The following is a 16,581-nucleotide window of genomic DNA, read 5'->3' on the forward strand; positions in this document are numbered from 1 at the left end:
CCCTTCTCATTACAGAGATGCACATCACCTAATATGCTTAATTGGTAGTAGGCTTTCGAGCCTATACAGCTTGGAGTAAGACAACATGCATAAAGAGGATGATGTGGTCAAAATACTAATTTGCCTAATAATTCTGCACTCCCTGTATTTTATGGGTTATGTGTGTAAAATGGTGCACCTCAAGGAAATCCATGCCAATATGGGAAGAAAGTACAAGCACTGTATAGCAGTATACAGGATGACTTCATGTGCAGGCAGCTTCCAAACAGAGCTATGTCAGTAGACTGGAAAAAAGAATGGAGCCTGATTGATTGCTATGGGCCACCACTTCCTGTACAAGACCCTTAGGCATACTAACCCAACTCTTGCTCTCTTTACAGTGGACATTTGGTCTGTTGGATGCATCTTGGCTGAAATGATCACTGGCCGTGTTCTTTTTCCTGGAGGAGACTGTATCCTTTATATGAATTTTGTGTAGATATCAGAAGGGTCAGTTTTGGAGATAGCTGTCATGTACTTGGTAGCAGAACCTGAAATTATGTGGATAGCCTCTCCTACACTTCCCTCCCTCCCAGGACTCTTGGTAAAGTGACAGGTGGTGCAAGGGCATGGAGTAGCATGAGTGTCTCATAGTTCTTGCCAGCAGTTGGTATGGGTTGATAAGCTGAAAGTCAGCAGAGTCAGGCTGGGCAACATGCAGAAGATCAGAGAAGACTGGCTGGGCAGCAGATGGATGATCATCAGAGACTGGCTGGGCAACAGATAGGTGATCAGTAGAGACTGGTTAGTCAGCAGGCAGATGATCAAGAGAGACTGGCTAGGCAACAGACAGTTGATTATTAGAGACTGGCTGGGTAAAGGGTGGATGACCAGTAATGATTATCTATTATTGGATGACCAGTAATGACTGACTGGTCAGTAGATGGTTACCAGAGTAAGGCAAGTGGGGTTGGTAATTACAGTGGCGGAGCCAGAGGGTTAGCTGGGGTGGCAATTACTGTAATTGGTGATCAGATTGAGTGTAATCACGTGGAATTCAGTCCGGAGTCTGAACAGGTAAGGACAAGGTAAAAGTGTGGTCCAATTGCAAGCCAGGGTCTGTACTGGCAGATATTTGAAGTAGTCAAGACAGGCCAGGTCAAAAACAAGTTCCATAGGAATGCTGCAGACAAGACTGGTCATGTGCAGCAGATCAGTTGAAATAGCCCGCATGGTGCCAGAATCAGGGACAAGCTGGGCACATATTCTTGTACAGGCATACTCACATATATGCGATTATGTGTCAGCCTGCACAAACATTATTCCAATGTACCATTCTGTATACTGGTATGCCCTTCCTGACAATATCATTGCAAGCTCCCCTTTTTATAACCTGACACAATACTTGGCAAGAATTTAATTTGCCAAGTATCTAGGGCAAGGTGGCAATGTCTCTGGAAAGGACATTCCTAATATCCTCCTACTCACCTTACCTCACAGCTTCTTGGTACTCTGCAGTTAGTGCTGCAATTGGCTGTGTCCTCAACTCAGGGAATGGTGATTTTACTCAAACTGGTCATGTGACAGTGCTTGGGCCTGGTGGTTGGCTGCTAAGCCCCAGCTCCATCACAAGGGAAGCAGGTCAGATGTTCTTCATACCAAGGTGAAGTATGCAAGGTACCAAGTAAGGTGTGAATATGAAGTCATGGAAGCCTTTTCCAGAGACACCTTGCCCTAAATGCTTGGTTAATTAAATTCTTGCTGTGCCAGGCTATGAGAATTGGAGCTGCATGGTCAAGTTAACAATATCTCTTTAAACAAACCAGCTTAAAAAAGTGGTACTAAAGTGAAAATTCCTCTCTCATGTGGCCTGCACCACCAAAAACCTTCCCATTGAAGAGAAATTCTCTACTAAAGTCTCTTCTCAAATAGTCACTTCCAGGAGTGCCGATCTCCTAGGGCAGTGGTCCTCAACCCTGGCCTACAGGGCCCACTAACAGGCCAGATTTGCAAGATAACTGAAATACCTCCCAGGTGATATCATTTGCTGCTCAGTGATTGCAGTACTCTAGTCTGCATCTCCCCAAGGTAATACCTAAAATCTGGCCTGTTAGTGGGCCCTGAGGACCGGAGTTGAGGACCACTGTCCTAGGGGCCCCGGCTGAACTCTGTGGTACATCTTTCCAACTAACCCGTAAGTCACTACAAGACACAATAGTGTCAACTCATGACCCAAAACCATTATAGTTTTCCTTTAATATGAAGGGAAAGAGGATTTTCTGTCCATGTGCTGTGGCATATTTTTTTACTTAATGTACATTCAGATTTTGATGAACTGAACAAAATTATTGAGGTAATAGGAAGTCCCCAACCATCATTAATCAACAAGATGGAAAGCAAACACGTAAGTACCTACTGTATATATGTTCTACATATCCGCATTGGCTAGGTATGTAGGCTGCCCCTATTTGGCCATATCTTTGCATCTAGTCTTAAAATGGAAGTGTTTGGACCTAATGATCGGCTGCTGGAGGTGCAAGCTCTGTAACCTGGAGAGAGATCACATACTCCCCCAATACCCAGAAGAAGCAGGTATATGCAGAGTTGTATAAAGTACTCGAAACCCATACTTGAGTAAAAGTACAAGTGCTCGATCAAAAATGTGACTTGCGTAGAAGTGGAAGTGCTCAATCAAAAAGTGACTTGAGTAGAAGTACTAAAGTATTCAACATTTTTTGTACTTAAGTACTGCAAGTAGTTTTTTTTTTAATTTTGCTACTCAAGTACCAGTAGTTTTGAAAATAAAATTGCTACTCAAGTACTGAAAGTAAAAGTACAAGTACTGTGTTATGTAGTTATTAAAGAAAGAAGTCAAAAGTTTGAACATAATATTGTTTTTTATTATTGCACCTTTTATTTATACATACAGTAGCATTTATTTTCGTATGCGCTGATAATACATATGTTTTGAGCTTCATGAAACCTGCCATCTACTGTTCTGGCAGTGGTAATTTTTATAATTGTAACGAGTAACTATGCAGCACAAAAAAAAATATCGGAGTAGAAGTATTGAAATCATCAAAAAAATGTAGTGAAGTAAAAGTGGAAGTAGGAGAAAAAAATTCTACTCTAGGAAATTACAGATACCGCCTTTCGGTACTTAAGTACAGTAGTGAAGTAGTTCTACTTAGTTACTATACATCTCTGGGTATATGTCATGTTCTATAAAGATAAAAAAAAAGTGCAGCGCATATAAACTAGACAGTGACCATAAATAATATGTAAATTGTAACAATACTTAAAAGTGAATCAATTAAATTGAACGTAGCAAAAACAATAAAGTAAAAAAACTGTGACATTTGCACTTTAGATAGTGTCTATAAATGTCTAAAATCACAAACTGTGAGAACACTGATGTAAACCACCAGAGAAATTAAAAAATGTGAACACTGATAAAATAAAAATGAGAAAAAGAGTTCCACACTCCATGATGAAGATTGAAAATTGCTCCTAGGATAGCCGAGGTGACACCAAACACCCTTACCGAAATGCCAGTGACCCCCTAGTTATAAAGTGGTCAATGTGTGCTCATTTGAACAGCAGGAACAAGCTCCATGGCAAAGGATGGAATGGCGTTACAGGCACCGCTCACTTTGCTAGTACACAGGCACTCCTCCAGTACCTGGCTTAACCCAAAAAGCTTGAGGTGGATTATAGAGTATATAAAAATAAAAAGGCTTCACATAATGTAATACTGTAAAGTGATCCGCAGTTAATAGGAGAAAGAATGCCCTTACAATTTAGCAGGTAATAAAAGACATGTCATAAAACCGCCATGGAAGGGAACAGCGACTTCCTCCAGTAAATTAAATGGCTGACATCGGTTGTGCACGCGTGGTAACATGTGTATGTGGCTCCGCCCTACGCGTTTCATCATATATGACGTCATCAGGGGCTTTTGTCATGTTCTGATAGAGTGGTAGGGGAGAGTGGTGAAGGTTTGTATTAGTGGGTTGTTATTTTCTTACAAATAAACTTAACACTTTGCCCTGAAAGTGACAGATTTTCTTAAACTTAAAGAATCCTGAAAGCTGGTCTCTGGCTTTAATATTTTATAAGTTACTGACTTGGAACAGGATCACAAATCAGGAAAGTTAGAGCAAAGGCATATTACTTGTCCTTTTCTACATACTCGTTACTGGTCTCAAAGTGTAGGGGACAGTATGACTGCTGGGCAAGTCACATTCATATAAGAAGAAATTAGCAATGGCAGCTTCCATTTTTCACATTAGAGGTTTCTTTTCACATTTTTTAAGCTGTTGGTTCATACACAGTATTTGTTTTTTTTTCCAAACATCTTTTAGTACTTGCCCATTTGACTATCATTTGCAGCCCTTTATTTCTCTTTACAGGCTCAAGACTATTTAAAAATGCTACCATACAAGCAAAAGAAGAATTTTAAAGAGGTTTTCCCAACAATGAACGCACTAGGTATGAAAACCATCCAATGAGACAACCCATTATCCACCCATAATAGTAGGAATGAGTAGGTCATCTGTGAATTGGGTGTCTTGATGTTTTCTAAATTCACCTTACTATAATATTTGGGTATTTGCATAGCTCCTCCCACTTTTCTTTTATATTGCGTCACAGGTCCACCCAGGATCCATCTTTAGCATTAATCCCACGGTCTATTACGTTAGCAAGATGTGCACATTTAAAGTGTGTGTATAGGCCAAGCTTTTCTTTTAGTTTTGGATTGGGTATTGATTCGTTAAAATCTGTGCAAGTTCATTCTTTGCTATATTCATCCTGTTAGGGAGGTTTGCCTTCACTTCCTGTCCTATGGACCAAACAGGAAGTTAGAGGAAAAATCCTTTCTTAGACAGCTGTCATCAGAACAGATGTCCCCATTGGACGATTTATCCTCACCTCTCTTTATAGTGACAACTGTAAATATTTGATGAAAAATTCCAGGATAATGGTCACCAGGACAAATATAGAGGATGAATCTACCCGGTACAGAAAAAACGAAATCCATCAGGGGTTCTGATCAGTCCCTACTCTATCCAAAACTGAAAGAGAAGTTGTGGCTTTAAATTAAATGATAAATGAAAAAAAGAAGGGCGTAAACGCCTAGTGCATTACCTAAGGCACCTTGGAAATGTATTAAAATAGCCAAAAGCATACTCACAGACATAAAAAGATAAAACGCATGTATTATCGCCGAGGCAGGCATCCATGAAGTGTGGTAACACAAGGGGAGCCATTGACATCCATATGCCCTGGGACCCAATAACACCGGCACCTACCACCTGCCCTGTCAGGCTGAATATGCGAACTGGGGTGTGGTATAATTAAGATCAGTCACACACACAAGCCTTATATTCGGGTGAAAGGACTCTCTTCCCCTGTGGATATTGTACCCTTTGGCATTAGGAAGAGCCCTGGTTACCCTATATAGCAACCCATTATCCGGATAGTCGTGTTCTCTGGCTTTTCGGTGGTTGTATGGTGATCCATTTTTTACCCTATATATATCTCTGATGGTGACCACCCCTGCTTTACATAGTCCCAGCGCCTGCCCAGAGACATGATATGCTTTGCCCCTGACTTCATGGGAACAACGGTCTTTAAGGTCTCTTTGGCCCTGAGGAAGCCTTGGTGCGAAACACGTTGGATTATTGGGGACCTATAGACTGTGCTCAACAGAGACCACTGTTACCTATTTGGTACATTGTATCAGCGTTCCCACAGGGAGCATGTTCTTACATATTTTTTATATATGTTCACATGTAAATTTTCTTTTATTTTTGTGATTTAATGAATATGTTTTTAATATGAAAATACTTTGGCTCTACTTGTGACCATCCCTCCCATATTGTCCCTTAAAAGTCCCACTGCTCTTTAGGATTGTGTTTTGATAAAACGCATGTTATATACAACTCCAGTAACGAGGATGACACATCTCTGTGATTGGAAAACTGACGCATTTCGGGAGGCAAGCTCCCTTCCTCAGAGCTGATCCAACCTACTGAGGGCACCATTTTTATATACTATTCATAAGTGTAGATCCCTCCCCTCCACAGTCAGCACTGGGTGGGACTAAACAACGGTGAGGTCATAGGAAGACACGTGTCCATGTCTTTATGGATCTTGCTTTGTGCACTGGTGCACAGTCATGTTGGAATAGGAAGGGGCCATCCCCAAACTGTTCCCACGAAGTTGGGAGCATGAAATTGTCCAAAATGTCTTTGTATGCTGATGCCTTACGAGTTCCCTTCACTGGAACTAAGGGGCCAAACCCAACCCCTGAAAAACCACCCCACACCATAATCCCCCCTCCACCAAATGATTTGGACTAGTGCACAAAGCAAGGTCCATAAAGACATGGATGAGCGAGTTTGGGGTGGAAGAACTTGACCGGCCTGCACAGAGTCCTGACCCAATAGAACACCTTTGGGATGAATTAGAGCAAAGACTGTGAGCCAGGTTTTCTCGTCCAACATCTGACCTCACAAATGCGCTTCTGGAATTATGGTCAAAGATTCCCATAGAAACACTCCTAAACCTTGTGGACAGCCTTCCCAGAAGAGTTGAAGCTGTTGTAGCTGCAAAGGGTGGGCTGACTCAATATTGAACCCTACGGACTAAGACTGGGATGCCATTAAAGTTCATGTGTGTGTGTAAAGGCAGGCGTCCCAATACTTTTGGTAATATATAAAATAATGTTGACTTAAAAAATAATAATACCAAGCCAACATAGGATAATAACTCAAAATGATAATAATCATAATAATAATGATAACAAATATATAATTGATGAGGACAGAAAAATAATAGAAAATGGGGAAAGGGAAGCACAGAAAAGAACCCACAGTAGTAACTATTCCTAGTGTTGCCACGGCTGCAGGGGGGCTTTCAATTGTATTTACACCCATGATATCTTCACCCACTTTATTATATGAATTCATGGTTTTTGCATTGGGTATTTTAAGCTTTTAGAGTTCGACAGTGCATCTGTGGCCACCAAAAAAAACTTTGGCTAGAGGCTTTAAAGATTTAGGTGAGCCACAGCCATCTAATTCAAGTAAGTATACATGGGGCAGGGTTGGGACAAGCGGTGGGCGAGAGGGACGCCTGCCCTGGGTGCAATGATTTACTGCAGGGATTGCGGCCGCAGTTTTGCCATCTTTGCCCTGGGCGCTGGATGACCTTGTCCCAGCACTGCATGGGGGTGGTGAGGGGGTATTTAGTTTAGGGGTTAGGCGTCTCCAACAGTACAGTTATCTTTAAAAGCAAATCTGTGATGAGAGAGCCATGAAAGCTGTCATTACAGCCCCCTGCTTATGAAAGTGCTAGTTACCTGGCTTTCATGGCGTCATCTTGTTTCAGTTATTGAATCTAGAGTCACCATTACAGAACAAGTATGGAAATCAGGTCTTCTGACTTTTCTAATCCTCATACTTGTTTCAGGTCAGTGAACTTGTGGGTTAGTCCACATATTTCTCTCATGTTATACTAGGGAGGAAATGGAGGTGACTGGTCACATGGTTTACAGATCACAAATGAAAAAACAAAAAAACCTGAAATCTACAGTATATGTGGTTTATAAAAAAACAAAAACGAAGACAGAATCCCAGGGGAAGTTTTTTTTAAGGCAAAAGTAAATAAATCTCTTAGCGAAAGAAGAAGAATACCCTAGATTAAGAAAAACAATTGTTGAAGTGAACCTGTACTGCAGAGGCGTAACTAGAACCTTCAGGGCCCCGGTGCAAGAAACCACGACCCTGGCCGGGGCCCTTCCCTTCAAGCCTGGGGCTCTTCCCACTGATCCTGGGGCCCTTTACTCTCATTTCGGGGGCCCTTTTTTTACGGTCCCACAGCGGGACCCTTTCCTACCATCTTGGGGCCCCCCCACGGTGTTGGAATGCCAGGGCCCTGTCGCATGTGAGACCTTTGTGATCCTGGAAGTTCACCCACTGGTGTCAGTAGTTTTTATTTTTTGGTATTTTAATTTTATTATTTTTTATAAGTTTACTTTATTTTTTTACACTGTCACTGACTATGACTCTGTCCATTCAGAAAAGGAAGGCGATGGTAAATTACATATTTACCGACCCCTTCCTGATTATTGTCTATTGTGACACATCCCCTGCAGCAGTCGGCAGGAGAGGGGAGGGAGGAAGCCAGAAGCACAGTGTGTGTGTGTGTGTGTGGGGGGGGGGGAACCAGGGGAGCACACAGTGGCCCAGAGACAGCAGAACACAAGTGAACTGGATAGGAGGAGTGGCGCGGGCAGCATACAGAGGAACCAATCTCCTCCATTTTCCTCCTGCAGCTACAGGAGGAAAAAGGAGGACAGTGATTTCTCTACATGCTGCCCCCGCCGCCCCTCCTATCCAGGTGTCGCACAGGCCCCCTGGAGCATGGGGCCCAGTTGCAATTGCAACCCCTGCAACCCCTGTAGTTACGCCCTGCTGTACGGAAATAACTGTACTGTTGGAATGGGAGTTTTTGCTCCTGCACAACATTGGGCATGATAATCTGACAATGGGGAATTGGAAATCCCATCTGAAATGGATGAAAATAGTGACATCCGTTGAAAAATATTCTCTGTATATTGAAAACAATAAACTTAACTCACAAAACTGGCACACCAATATAAGGATATTTAATTAAAAAAAAAAAAAATGATAATTATTTTGAGTGGAGTTCAATGAGATTTGAAAATCGCATTCACATAAAGATCCTTATCCTTGTGTAAAGCTTCCTGAATTGAGGCAAAAGTGTCCTAAAACGGAAATACGTGACCACACCATGCAGCTGTGCATAGGATCACCCTTCAACTCAACATGGGTCACCTGCCGTAAATATTTGAATTGGCATTTACAATCTAGACAGGTAGTTAACGGATTTCCTTCCTGTCCCACCAGAGATTGATTTGCTGGAGAAAATGCTGGAACTGGACCCAGAAAAAAGATTATCTGCTGCAGAATGTCTGGCACATCCGTACCTAGAAGAATACCAGGACTCGGACCCTGACCCGCCTGGAGAGAAATACGATGACTCCTTTGAAAACCTGAACCTTAGTATCGCGGAGTGGAAAAGTAATGTACTCATGTTTTATTATTAATCTAAACACAGTCAGGATCACACAATAAAAACCAATGGGATGGATACATAAAATAAGGCAGAAGTTCAGGGTCAAAGAATGCAGATTAAAGAGGAAGCTCTAGGGGATTGCAAAATCCTATAAATATTTAAATACCTAAAATAAATGGAAAGTGAGGTGGAAAAGGCAGAAAGGAAAAACAAAGATAGCTAAGTGAGGAAATGAACAAAAAGAGGGAAGAGGAAACAAAGGATTTTAGAATATATAGAAAAATATAAAATAGAATATAGAATATATTATTATAGAGAACAGAATAAAAAATAGAATAGAATATAGAACATAACAAAGAATAGAATAAAGAACATAACAGAAAATAGAATGGAATATAGAATAGTATAAAACATAACAGAATAAAATATAGTATGAAATATAGAAAATAATAGATTAAAGAATAAAATAAAATAAAGAATATCATATAGAATAGAAGATAGAGTAGAGTAAAATACATACTAGAATATAAAATAGAATATAGAGTAGAATGAAAAATAGAATAGAAGAAAATAAAGTGTAGAAAAAGAATATAAAATAGAAATAAAATATAGAACAACATATACAGTAGAGTAGAATTGATATATTCTAAAACTATAAAACATAACTAATTAAAAAAAATAGTAAAAATCAAATTTCTTCATAAATTTAGGCCAACATGTATTCTGCTACATATTTTTGATAACAAAAAAAATCCCAGTAAGAGTATATTGATTGGTTTGCCTGAAAGTTATAGCGTCTACAAACTATACTGGAATTTTTATTTATTTATTTGTTTAAATACTAGTAATGACAGCAATCAGCGACTTCTAGTGGGACTGCAATAGTATGGCGGACAACCTGACACTAACTGACACTTTGTGAGAACCAGTGACACTAATACAGTGATCAGTACTAAAAATATACACTGTCACTGTACTAATGACACTGGCTGAGAAGGGGTTAAACATCTAGGACGATCAAAGGGGGGTAGATATGTGCCTAACCAGTGTTTATATGTGTACTATGTGGTGCTTTCACTAAGGCCGGGTTCACATATATGCAAATTGGATGCCGGTTTTCCCGCATCCAACTCGCATGACAGGCAAGTGTAACCTGCTACAATGGAGCAGGTTTACCCAGGTCAAGGACAGCTGCGTTCCGGACTGCAGAAGGATCCTGTGTGTCTTTGGGTCCAGTTCACGTGCAAATTCAGGCAAAAATTCAGACCCTTATTGCACCTGAACCGGCAAACAGACACGCACCGGACCTCAGGCACGAACCAGCGGCACATGTGTGAACCTGGCCTAAGGGATGTGCCGGTTTTTATTCCATGCTTTGCAGGGAAACAAAAACCAGCACATCCCTGCTGCTCATCCATTGGCTGACTAATCACACACAGCTGACACGCCGGCGGCACGCGTGCGAGCCCCCTGCCCAGCAAACAGAATGACATATATATATATACATACAGGAATCTCATAAAAGTGAGTACACCCCTCACATTTTTGTAAATATTTTATTAGACCTTTTCATGTGACAACACTGAAGAAATGACACTTTGCTACAATGTAAAGTAGTGATTGTACAGCTTGTATAACAGTGAATATTTGCTGTCCCCTCAAAATAACTCAACACACAGCCATTAATGTCTAAACCGCTGGCAACAAAAGTGAGTACACCCCAAAGTGAAAATGTCCAAATTGGGCCCAATTAGCCATTTTCCCTCCCCGGTGTCATGTGACTCGTTAGTGTTACAAGGTCTCTGGTGTGAATAGGGAACAGGTGTGTTACATTTGGTGTTATTGCTCTCACTCTCTCATACTGGTCACTGGAAGTTCTACATGGCACCTCATGGCAAAGAACTCTCTGAGGATCTGAAAAAAAGAATTGTTGCTCTACATAAAGATGGCCTAGGCTATAAGAAGATTGCCAAGAGCCTGAAACTGAGCTGCAGCCTGGTGGCCAAGACCATACAGCGGTTTAACAGAACAGGTTCCACTCAGAACAGGCCTTGCCATGGTCGACCAAAGAAGTTGAGTGAACGTGGTCAGCGTCATATCCAGAGGTTATTTTTGGGAAATAGATGTATGAGTGTTGCCAGCATTGCTGCAGAGGTTGATGGGGTGGGGGGTCAGCCTGTCAGTGCTCGGACCATACACCACACACTGCATCAAATTGGTCTGCATGGTTGTCGTCCCAGAAGGAAGCCTCTTCTAAAGATGATGAACAAGAAAGCCCGCAAACAGTTTGCTGAAGACAAGCAGACTAAGGACATGGATTACTGGAACCATGTCCTGTGGTCTGATGAGACCAAGATAAACTTATTTGGTTCAGATGGTGTTAAGCGTGTGTGGCGGCAACCAGGTGAGGAGTACAAAGACAAGTGTGTCTCGCCTACAATCAGGCATGGTGTTGGGAGTGTCATGGTCTGCGGGCACTGGGGAGCTACAGTTCATTGAGGGAACCATGAATACCAACATGTACTGTGACATACTGAAGCAGAGCATGATCCCCTCCCTTCAGAGACTGGGCCGCAGGGAAGTGGTCCAACATGATAACGACCCCAAACACTCCTCCAAGATGACCACTGCCTTGCTAAAGAAGCTGAAGGTAAAGGTGATGGACTGGCCAAGCATGTCTCCACACCTAAATCCTAATGAGAATCTGTGGGGAATTCTCAAATGGAAGGTGGAGGAGTGCAAGGTCTCTAACATCCACCAGCTCCGTGATATCTTCCTGGAGGAGTGGAAGAGGACTCCAGTGGCAACCTGTAAAGGTCTGGTGAACTTCATGCCCAAGAGGGTTAAGGCGTTGCTGGAAAATAATGGTGGCCACACAAAGTATTAACACTTTGGGCCCAATTTTTACATTTTCACTTAGGGGTGTACCCACTTTTGTTGCCAGCGGTTTAGACATTAATGGCTGTGTGTTGAGTTATTTTGAGGGGACAGCAAATTTACACTGTTATACAAGCTGTACACTCACTACATTACATTGTAGCAAAGTGTCATTTCTTCAGTGTTGTCACATGAAAAGATATAATAAAATATTTACAAAAATGTGAGGGGTGTACTCACTTTTGTGAGATACTGTATGTGATTCTGCGCTGCCAGCCCGCACTTTAGTTTTACTGTGGTCAGCAAGTGGTTAAAGAGCTGGGAGGCGGTTGGCAGGAAGTGTTAAAGAGGAAGTAAAACTTCCATCTTTAGATTTTACCTATAGGTAAGCCAATATTAGGGCTTACCTATAGGTAGTGTAAATATCTCCTAAACATGCACCGTTTAGGAGATATTTACTGACCTAGCAGCCAGTTATGTCACTGGCGCTCGCAGTGTAAAGGAATGGTCGCCCGCAGTGTGCGAATGCGCAGGAGTTACGTCATCGCGGCTCCGGCCAGTCACAGAGCCCGAGCCCCGAAACCCAGAAGGAAGACCATTTATAGATGGACGCTGCCTCCAGCGATGGCATCACATCACTGGAATGTTTCGTTTTCAGCATATGCAATGCATACTAGCACATTATGCCTTTGCCTTGCAGGTAAGTAAAAAAAAAAAAAGTGCGGGAGGACCCGCTTCCTGATTGGCCAGGAGGAGGATCCGTGTGAAAATAGCGAATTTTCATTCGCTATTGTCACACAATGGGTGGGCTCGGGGTGCACTGCTCTGTGCGCCCCGGCCGCCACTGCTGAAGTTCCTCGGGCAGCCCGGTACCGTTTGATCCACGGTACTGGTCCGGGCCCGGGGGTTGGGGAACACTGCTCGCTCCGCGGGCCGGATTAAAAGGTCCACCGGGCCGTAGTTTGCCCATTCCTGCTCTAGCTGATCCCCGCTGAGCTGGCGGATGTGCAGAGATGGACCTGTCAGAGTCCCGTTCTCCTCTATGGGGAGATCAGATGAAAACAGACCGCCTGTTCATTTTCATCTGATCCCACCTGCTGGATGGATGGCAAACATATCGCCATATGTCTGTTTTCAGCAGATCTTGTTGGATCGGATGACAGATGGGTGCCAGCGAAAACATGCCCGCTGACACCCACCTCCCCATAGAGGAGAATGGGCAGACACGATCGGTCCGATCATGTGAAAGGGGCCATAGATTGAGAGGGAGCAACAGCAAAAGGAACTAATCAGTTGTGGAGCAGTTCAAGGAGCATGCTGATAGGAGGAGTGAGCAGAGAGATAAGCTTATCAGTCTGATGCTTCTCCTTTGAATGTCCAGTCAAAGTTTAGGGAAGGGACAAGACCTGTATTACTGAACTGTAGTAGAGGAACATCTGGTCTTGCAGACAGGGCTTTGCTTTGTAAATACCAAAACTGGTTGAACAGAAATAGAAACCCTTTGGTAGGTAAAAGAGCTCCCATATTCAGCATGTATTTCATATTTTAGCCGTTTGCCTGGAGTTCAGCTTTAGGTTCTGCCAAAGAATGAGGCTTGTTATTGTTGTTACAGAAATCACTTCTCAAACATTTTTTTTACAAATTCACCAATCCAAGCATTTTAATTCAAATACTGAAAATAATTTTAGCTGTGCCAGTGAGACTAAATATCTGGCAATGTATTTACTTTGTGGAGGGGGGCGAGTTAATCAGATTATTTTGTGAGCAGATATTTCTGGACGTTTGCAAAATTCCATGTCTCATTTGTGTTTACACAGGTTTAAGTCACATGGAAGTCATGACATTCGATCCGAAAAACCCGAGCCAACGCGCTACTTAACCACACTGGTGCAGTTCCTTGTGTGCTAGGCAGCCGCATCATGGAACTTTGAAGAAGCTCCAGAACAGAATCAGAGCAAAGAACAGTCTGTTCATCAACCATGGATTCAACTTGCAAATGGAAAGACCTCATTTTTCGTTACAGACCAAATAGGACTATGAACATAGAAATTAATTGCGTATATTTCTAACATGAATGTGTGTTTTACAACCCGTGGAGCTCCAGTTCTATTGGACTTACAAGTCTCAGCAAGCAAACTTTTATTTCTGTTTTGGATGGTTGTTGACAGACTAAAGCTGGATACACACTATCCAACTTTTGTGGTTAGATTTCCTTCAGATTTACCTTTTCTATGTAGTGCAAGGGCCTGCCAGATTGCATACAAATTGAAAGTGTTTAGGTCTGACCTCATATTATATGGTTTTGGTAAATCTATAGGAAAAAGTCTTCAGAAAATCTTATAGTGTGTATGGCCCATAAGACACTTAAAGGGATTGTTAACGATCGCCTTGTAAAACAACCCATTCAGTTAAATAATGAAATGAAAAGCAAAACATTTGTGTATAGATATATATATATATAAAAAAATAAATAAATGATAACTACCTTTTTTGATCACATTCCCTCTGTTCTCAGCTGCATGTGAGCTGGGGGAGGAGAAGCAACAGCACACTGAGCTTCATAGTGAAAGGCTGTGCAGAGGAGCGTGTCAGGATAAGTCTGATCATTGGAGGAGAGCAGCCTGAGTTCCCAGCACCGCTAGGGAACTGACCACAGTGAGCTCTCCTGCCTGGTGTGGTCAGTTTTAATAAGAAAGCAGAGATACTGGCAGGAACACCAGGGATTTTAGGCCGGGTTCACACTTATGCGAAGTTGATGCGGGTTTCGCCGCATCCAATTCGCATGATAGGAGAGTGTTGCCGGAAAGAATATCGCTTGATTTCCTCAGTACCACAGGTATGCTGAGCTGTGTTCTCCTGGTGGGGGAACAGGGGGGCAGTGATTAGCACTAGTGGCTATAGCCGCTGGCAATAATTGCATGTAAAAATCCGACATGCTGGTTGTACCCAACTCAATCAATGAATCGACTTGGGTACAATCAGCCTGCCCATAGATGGTTTGAATCTTGGCTGGTCCCTGCTGAACCACCCAAGGCCGGCTTAAGAGAAATACAATAATGGCACTAAGGTTCTCCTTGCTGCAGCAGAAGTGAGAACCCATTGCAGGTAGGGGGAGAACCGCTATCAGAAATTGTGAGCGTCCCGTACAACTTTCTTTTGGGGCCCCTCTAGCTGCCCACAACAAAAAGAATTCCCTCCAAGTCTAGTGGGGAAAGTGTCCCTCATAGTTCTTGGTTACCTAATGGGGTATTGCAAAAGAAAAAGAAATAAAAAATCACCATCATCTTGTCCTGGAGTCCCGTTTAGCTCGCTCTTCATATGGTGATAGCGCACACCAGAGCACGCCATCACTACGGTAAAGGTGACACTAACTCCCAGTTACAGAGCACTGCATATTTGTCAATGAATACAGAGTGTTCTCTGATTGGACAAAATGGAGAGGCAGAGTTGTGACATCACAATTCCCACCTTGTCTAATCAGAGAAGGCTTTGCACTCATTGAGAAAAATGCAAGGTGTTCTCTGAATGGCATTCATGCTGATTGATCAATCCCCTGTGCTTACCATGCAGCAGGGCACAGAATCCAGAAGACAAAAAGGATCACTGTAGTGGATTCAGCTCTTACGGTGATTCTCTGTTTCCATAGGGATTGGTCAAGTGTGGCATATGTATACTTCTATAGGTCAATGTTGCCAATGCATTTATGCCAAAAAAACATGCCTGGTTCAGCATTAACACAAATATACATTTTTGATGTGCAATAATCTATACATAATTAACAAAAACATCTGCTACAGTTTATGAGATTAGCATTTTGTTCTTATTTTTGGATATTTCTGAGCCATGTATTATATTAACATTAAATGGAACTACATTTGTCATGAAGTGTTTTAATGAGTCATGCCACACTGTGATAGAGAGGCAAAATTAATCTTTAAAATGGATACAGCTTTGTGTTTCTGATAACTTAGGTCCCTTTCACACGAGGCGGATCCGTTTTGATGGACTCAGCTGGGATCGCTCCGCTGATCCCCACTGAGCAGGCGGATGACAGCTCAGTCTCCACTCACTGTGCAGAGATGGACCTGTCAGAGTCCTGCTCTCCTCTAAGGGGGGATCGGATGAAAATAGACATCCTGTCCATTTTCATTCGATCCGACTCGCTGGACGGATGATGACTGTATTGCCATACGTCTGTCATCCGCCTTCTCAGTGGGGGATCAGCGAATCAATCCCCCGCTGAACAGAGAATGGACAGCACCGTGTGAAAGGACCCTAAATGTTTTTTCTCAACAAAAGTGGAGTTACTCTTTAATGCCGATTCACACTGAAGTGGCACGACTTTCGGGGCGACCTGTGAAGTTGCGTGCACCGCGACTTCGGCACGACTTGCACGGACTTCATAAAATAAATGTCTATGCAAGTCGCCCCGAAGTAGTACAGGACCCTTTTTCTAAGTCGGAGCGACTTGTGTCGCTCCTATTAGAACCGTTCCTGTACTACACTATGGGACGCGACGGTGCGTGACTTGTCAGGCTGACCAAGTCGCCTGACAAGTCGTACCAGTGTGAATGGAGACTTAAAGAAAGGTATAGAACACAAAAAGCAAAGACAAGCATA

At 42.5% G+C, this 16,581-nt stretch overlaps 1 protein-coding gene across 1 annotated transcript in view; it reads left to right on the forward strand.

Annotated features, from left to right (window-relative positions):
- Positions 1-14,126, forward strand: part of LOC309561334 (mitogen-activated protein kinase 12-like) — a 50,471-nt gene extending 36,345 nt beyond the window's left edge. Inside the window, exons 8-12 of the mRNA XM_082265199.1 lie at positions 381-452; positions 2,304-2,383; positions 4,392-4,470; positions 8,916-9,089; positions 13,779-14,126. Coding sequence (XP_082121325.1) covers positions 381-452; positions 2,304-2,383; positions 4,392-4,470; positions 8,916-9,089; positions 13,779-13,840 — 467 coding nt within the window. The 3' untranslated portion in view covers positions 13,841-14,126. The remainder of the gene's footprint in view (positions 1-380; positions 453-2,303; positions 2,384-4,391; positions 4,471-8,915; positions 9,090-13,778) is intronic.
- Positions 14,127-16,581: the final 2,455 nt, after the last annotated feature.

This window comes from Pelophylax lessonae (genome assembly GCF_965119305.1).
Source record: "Pelophylax lessonae genome assembly, chromosome: 8".
Classification (NCBI taxonomy): Eukaryota; Metazoa; Chordata; class Amphibia; order Anura; family Ranidae; genus Pelophylax; species Pelophylax lessonae.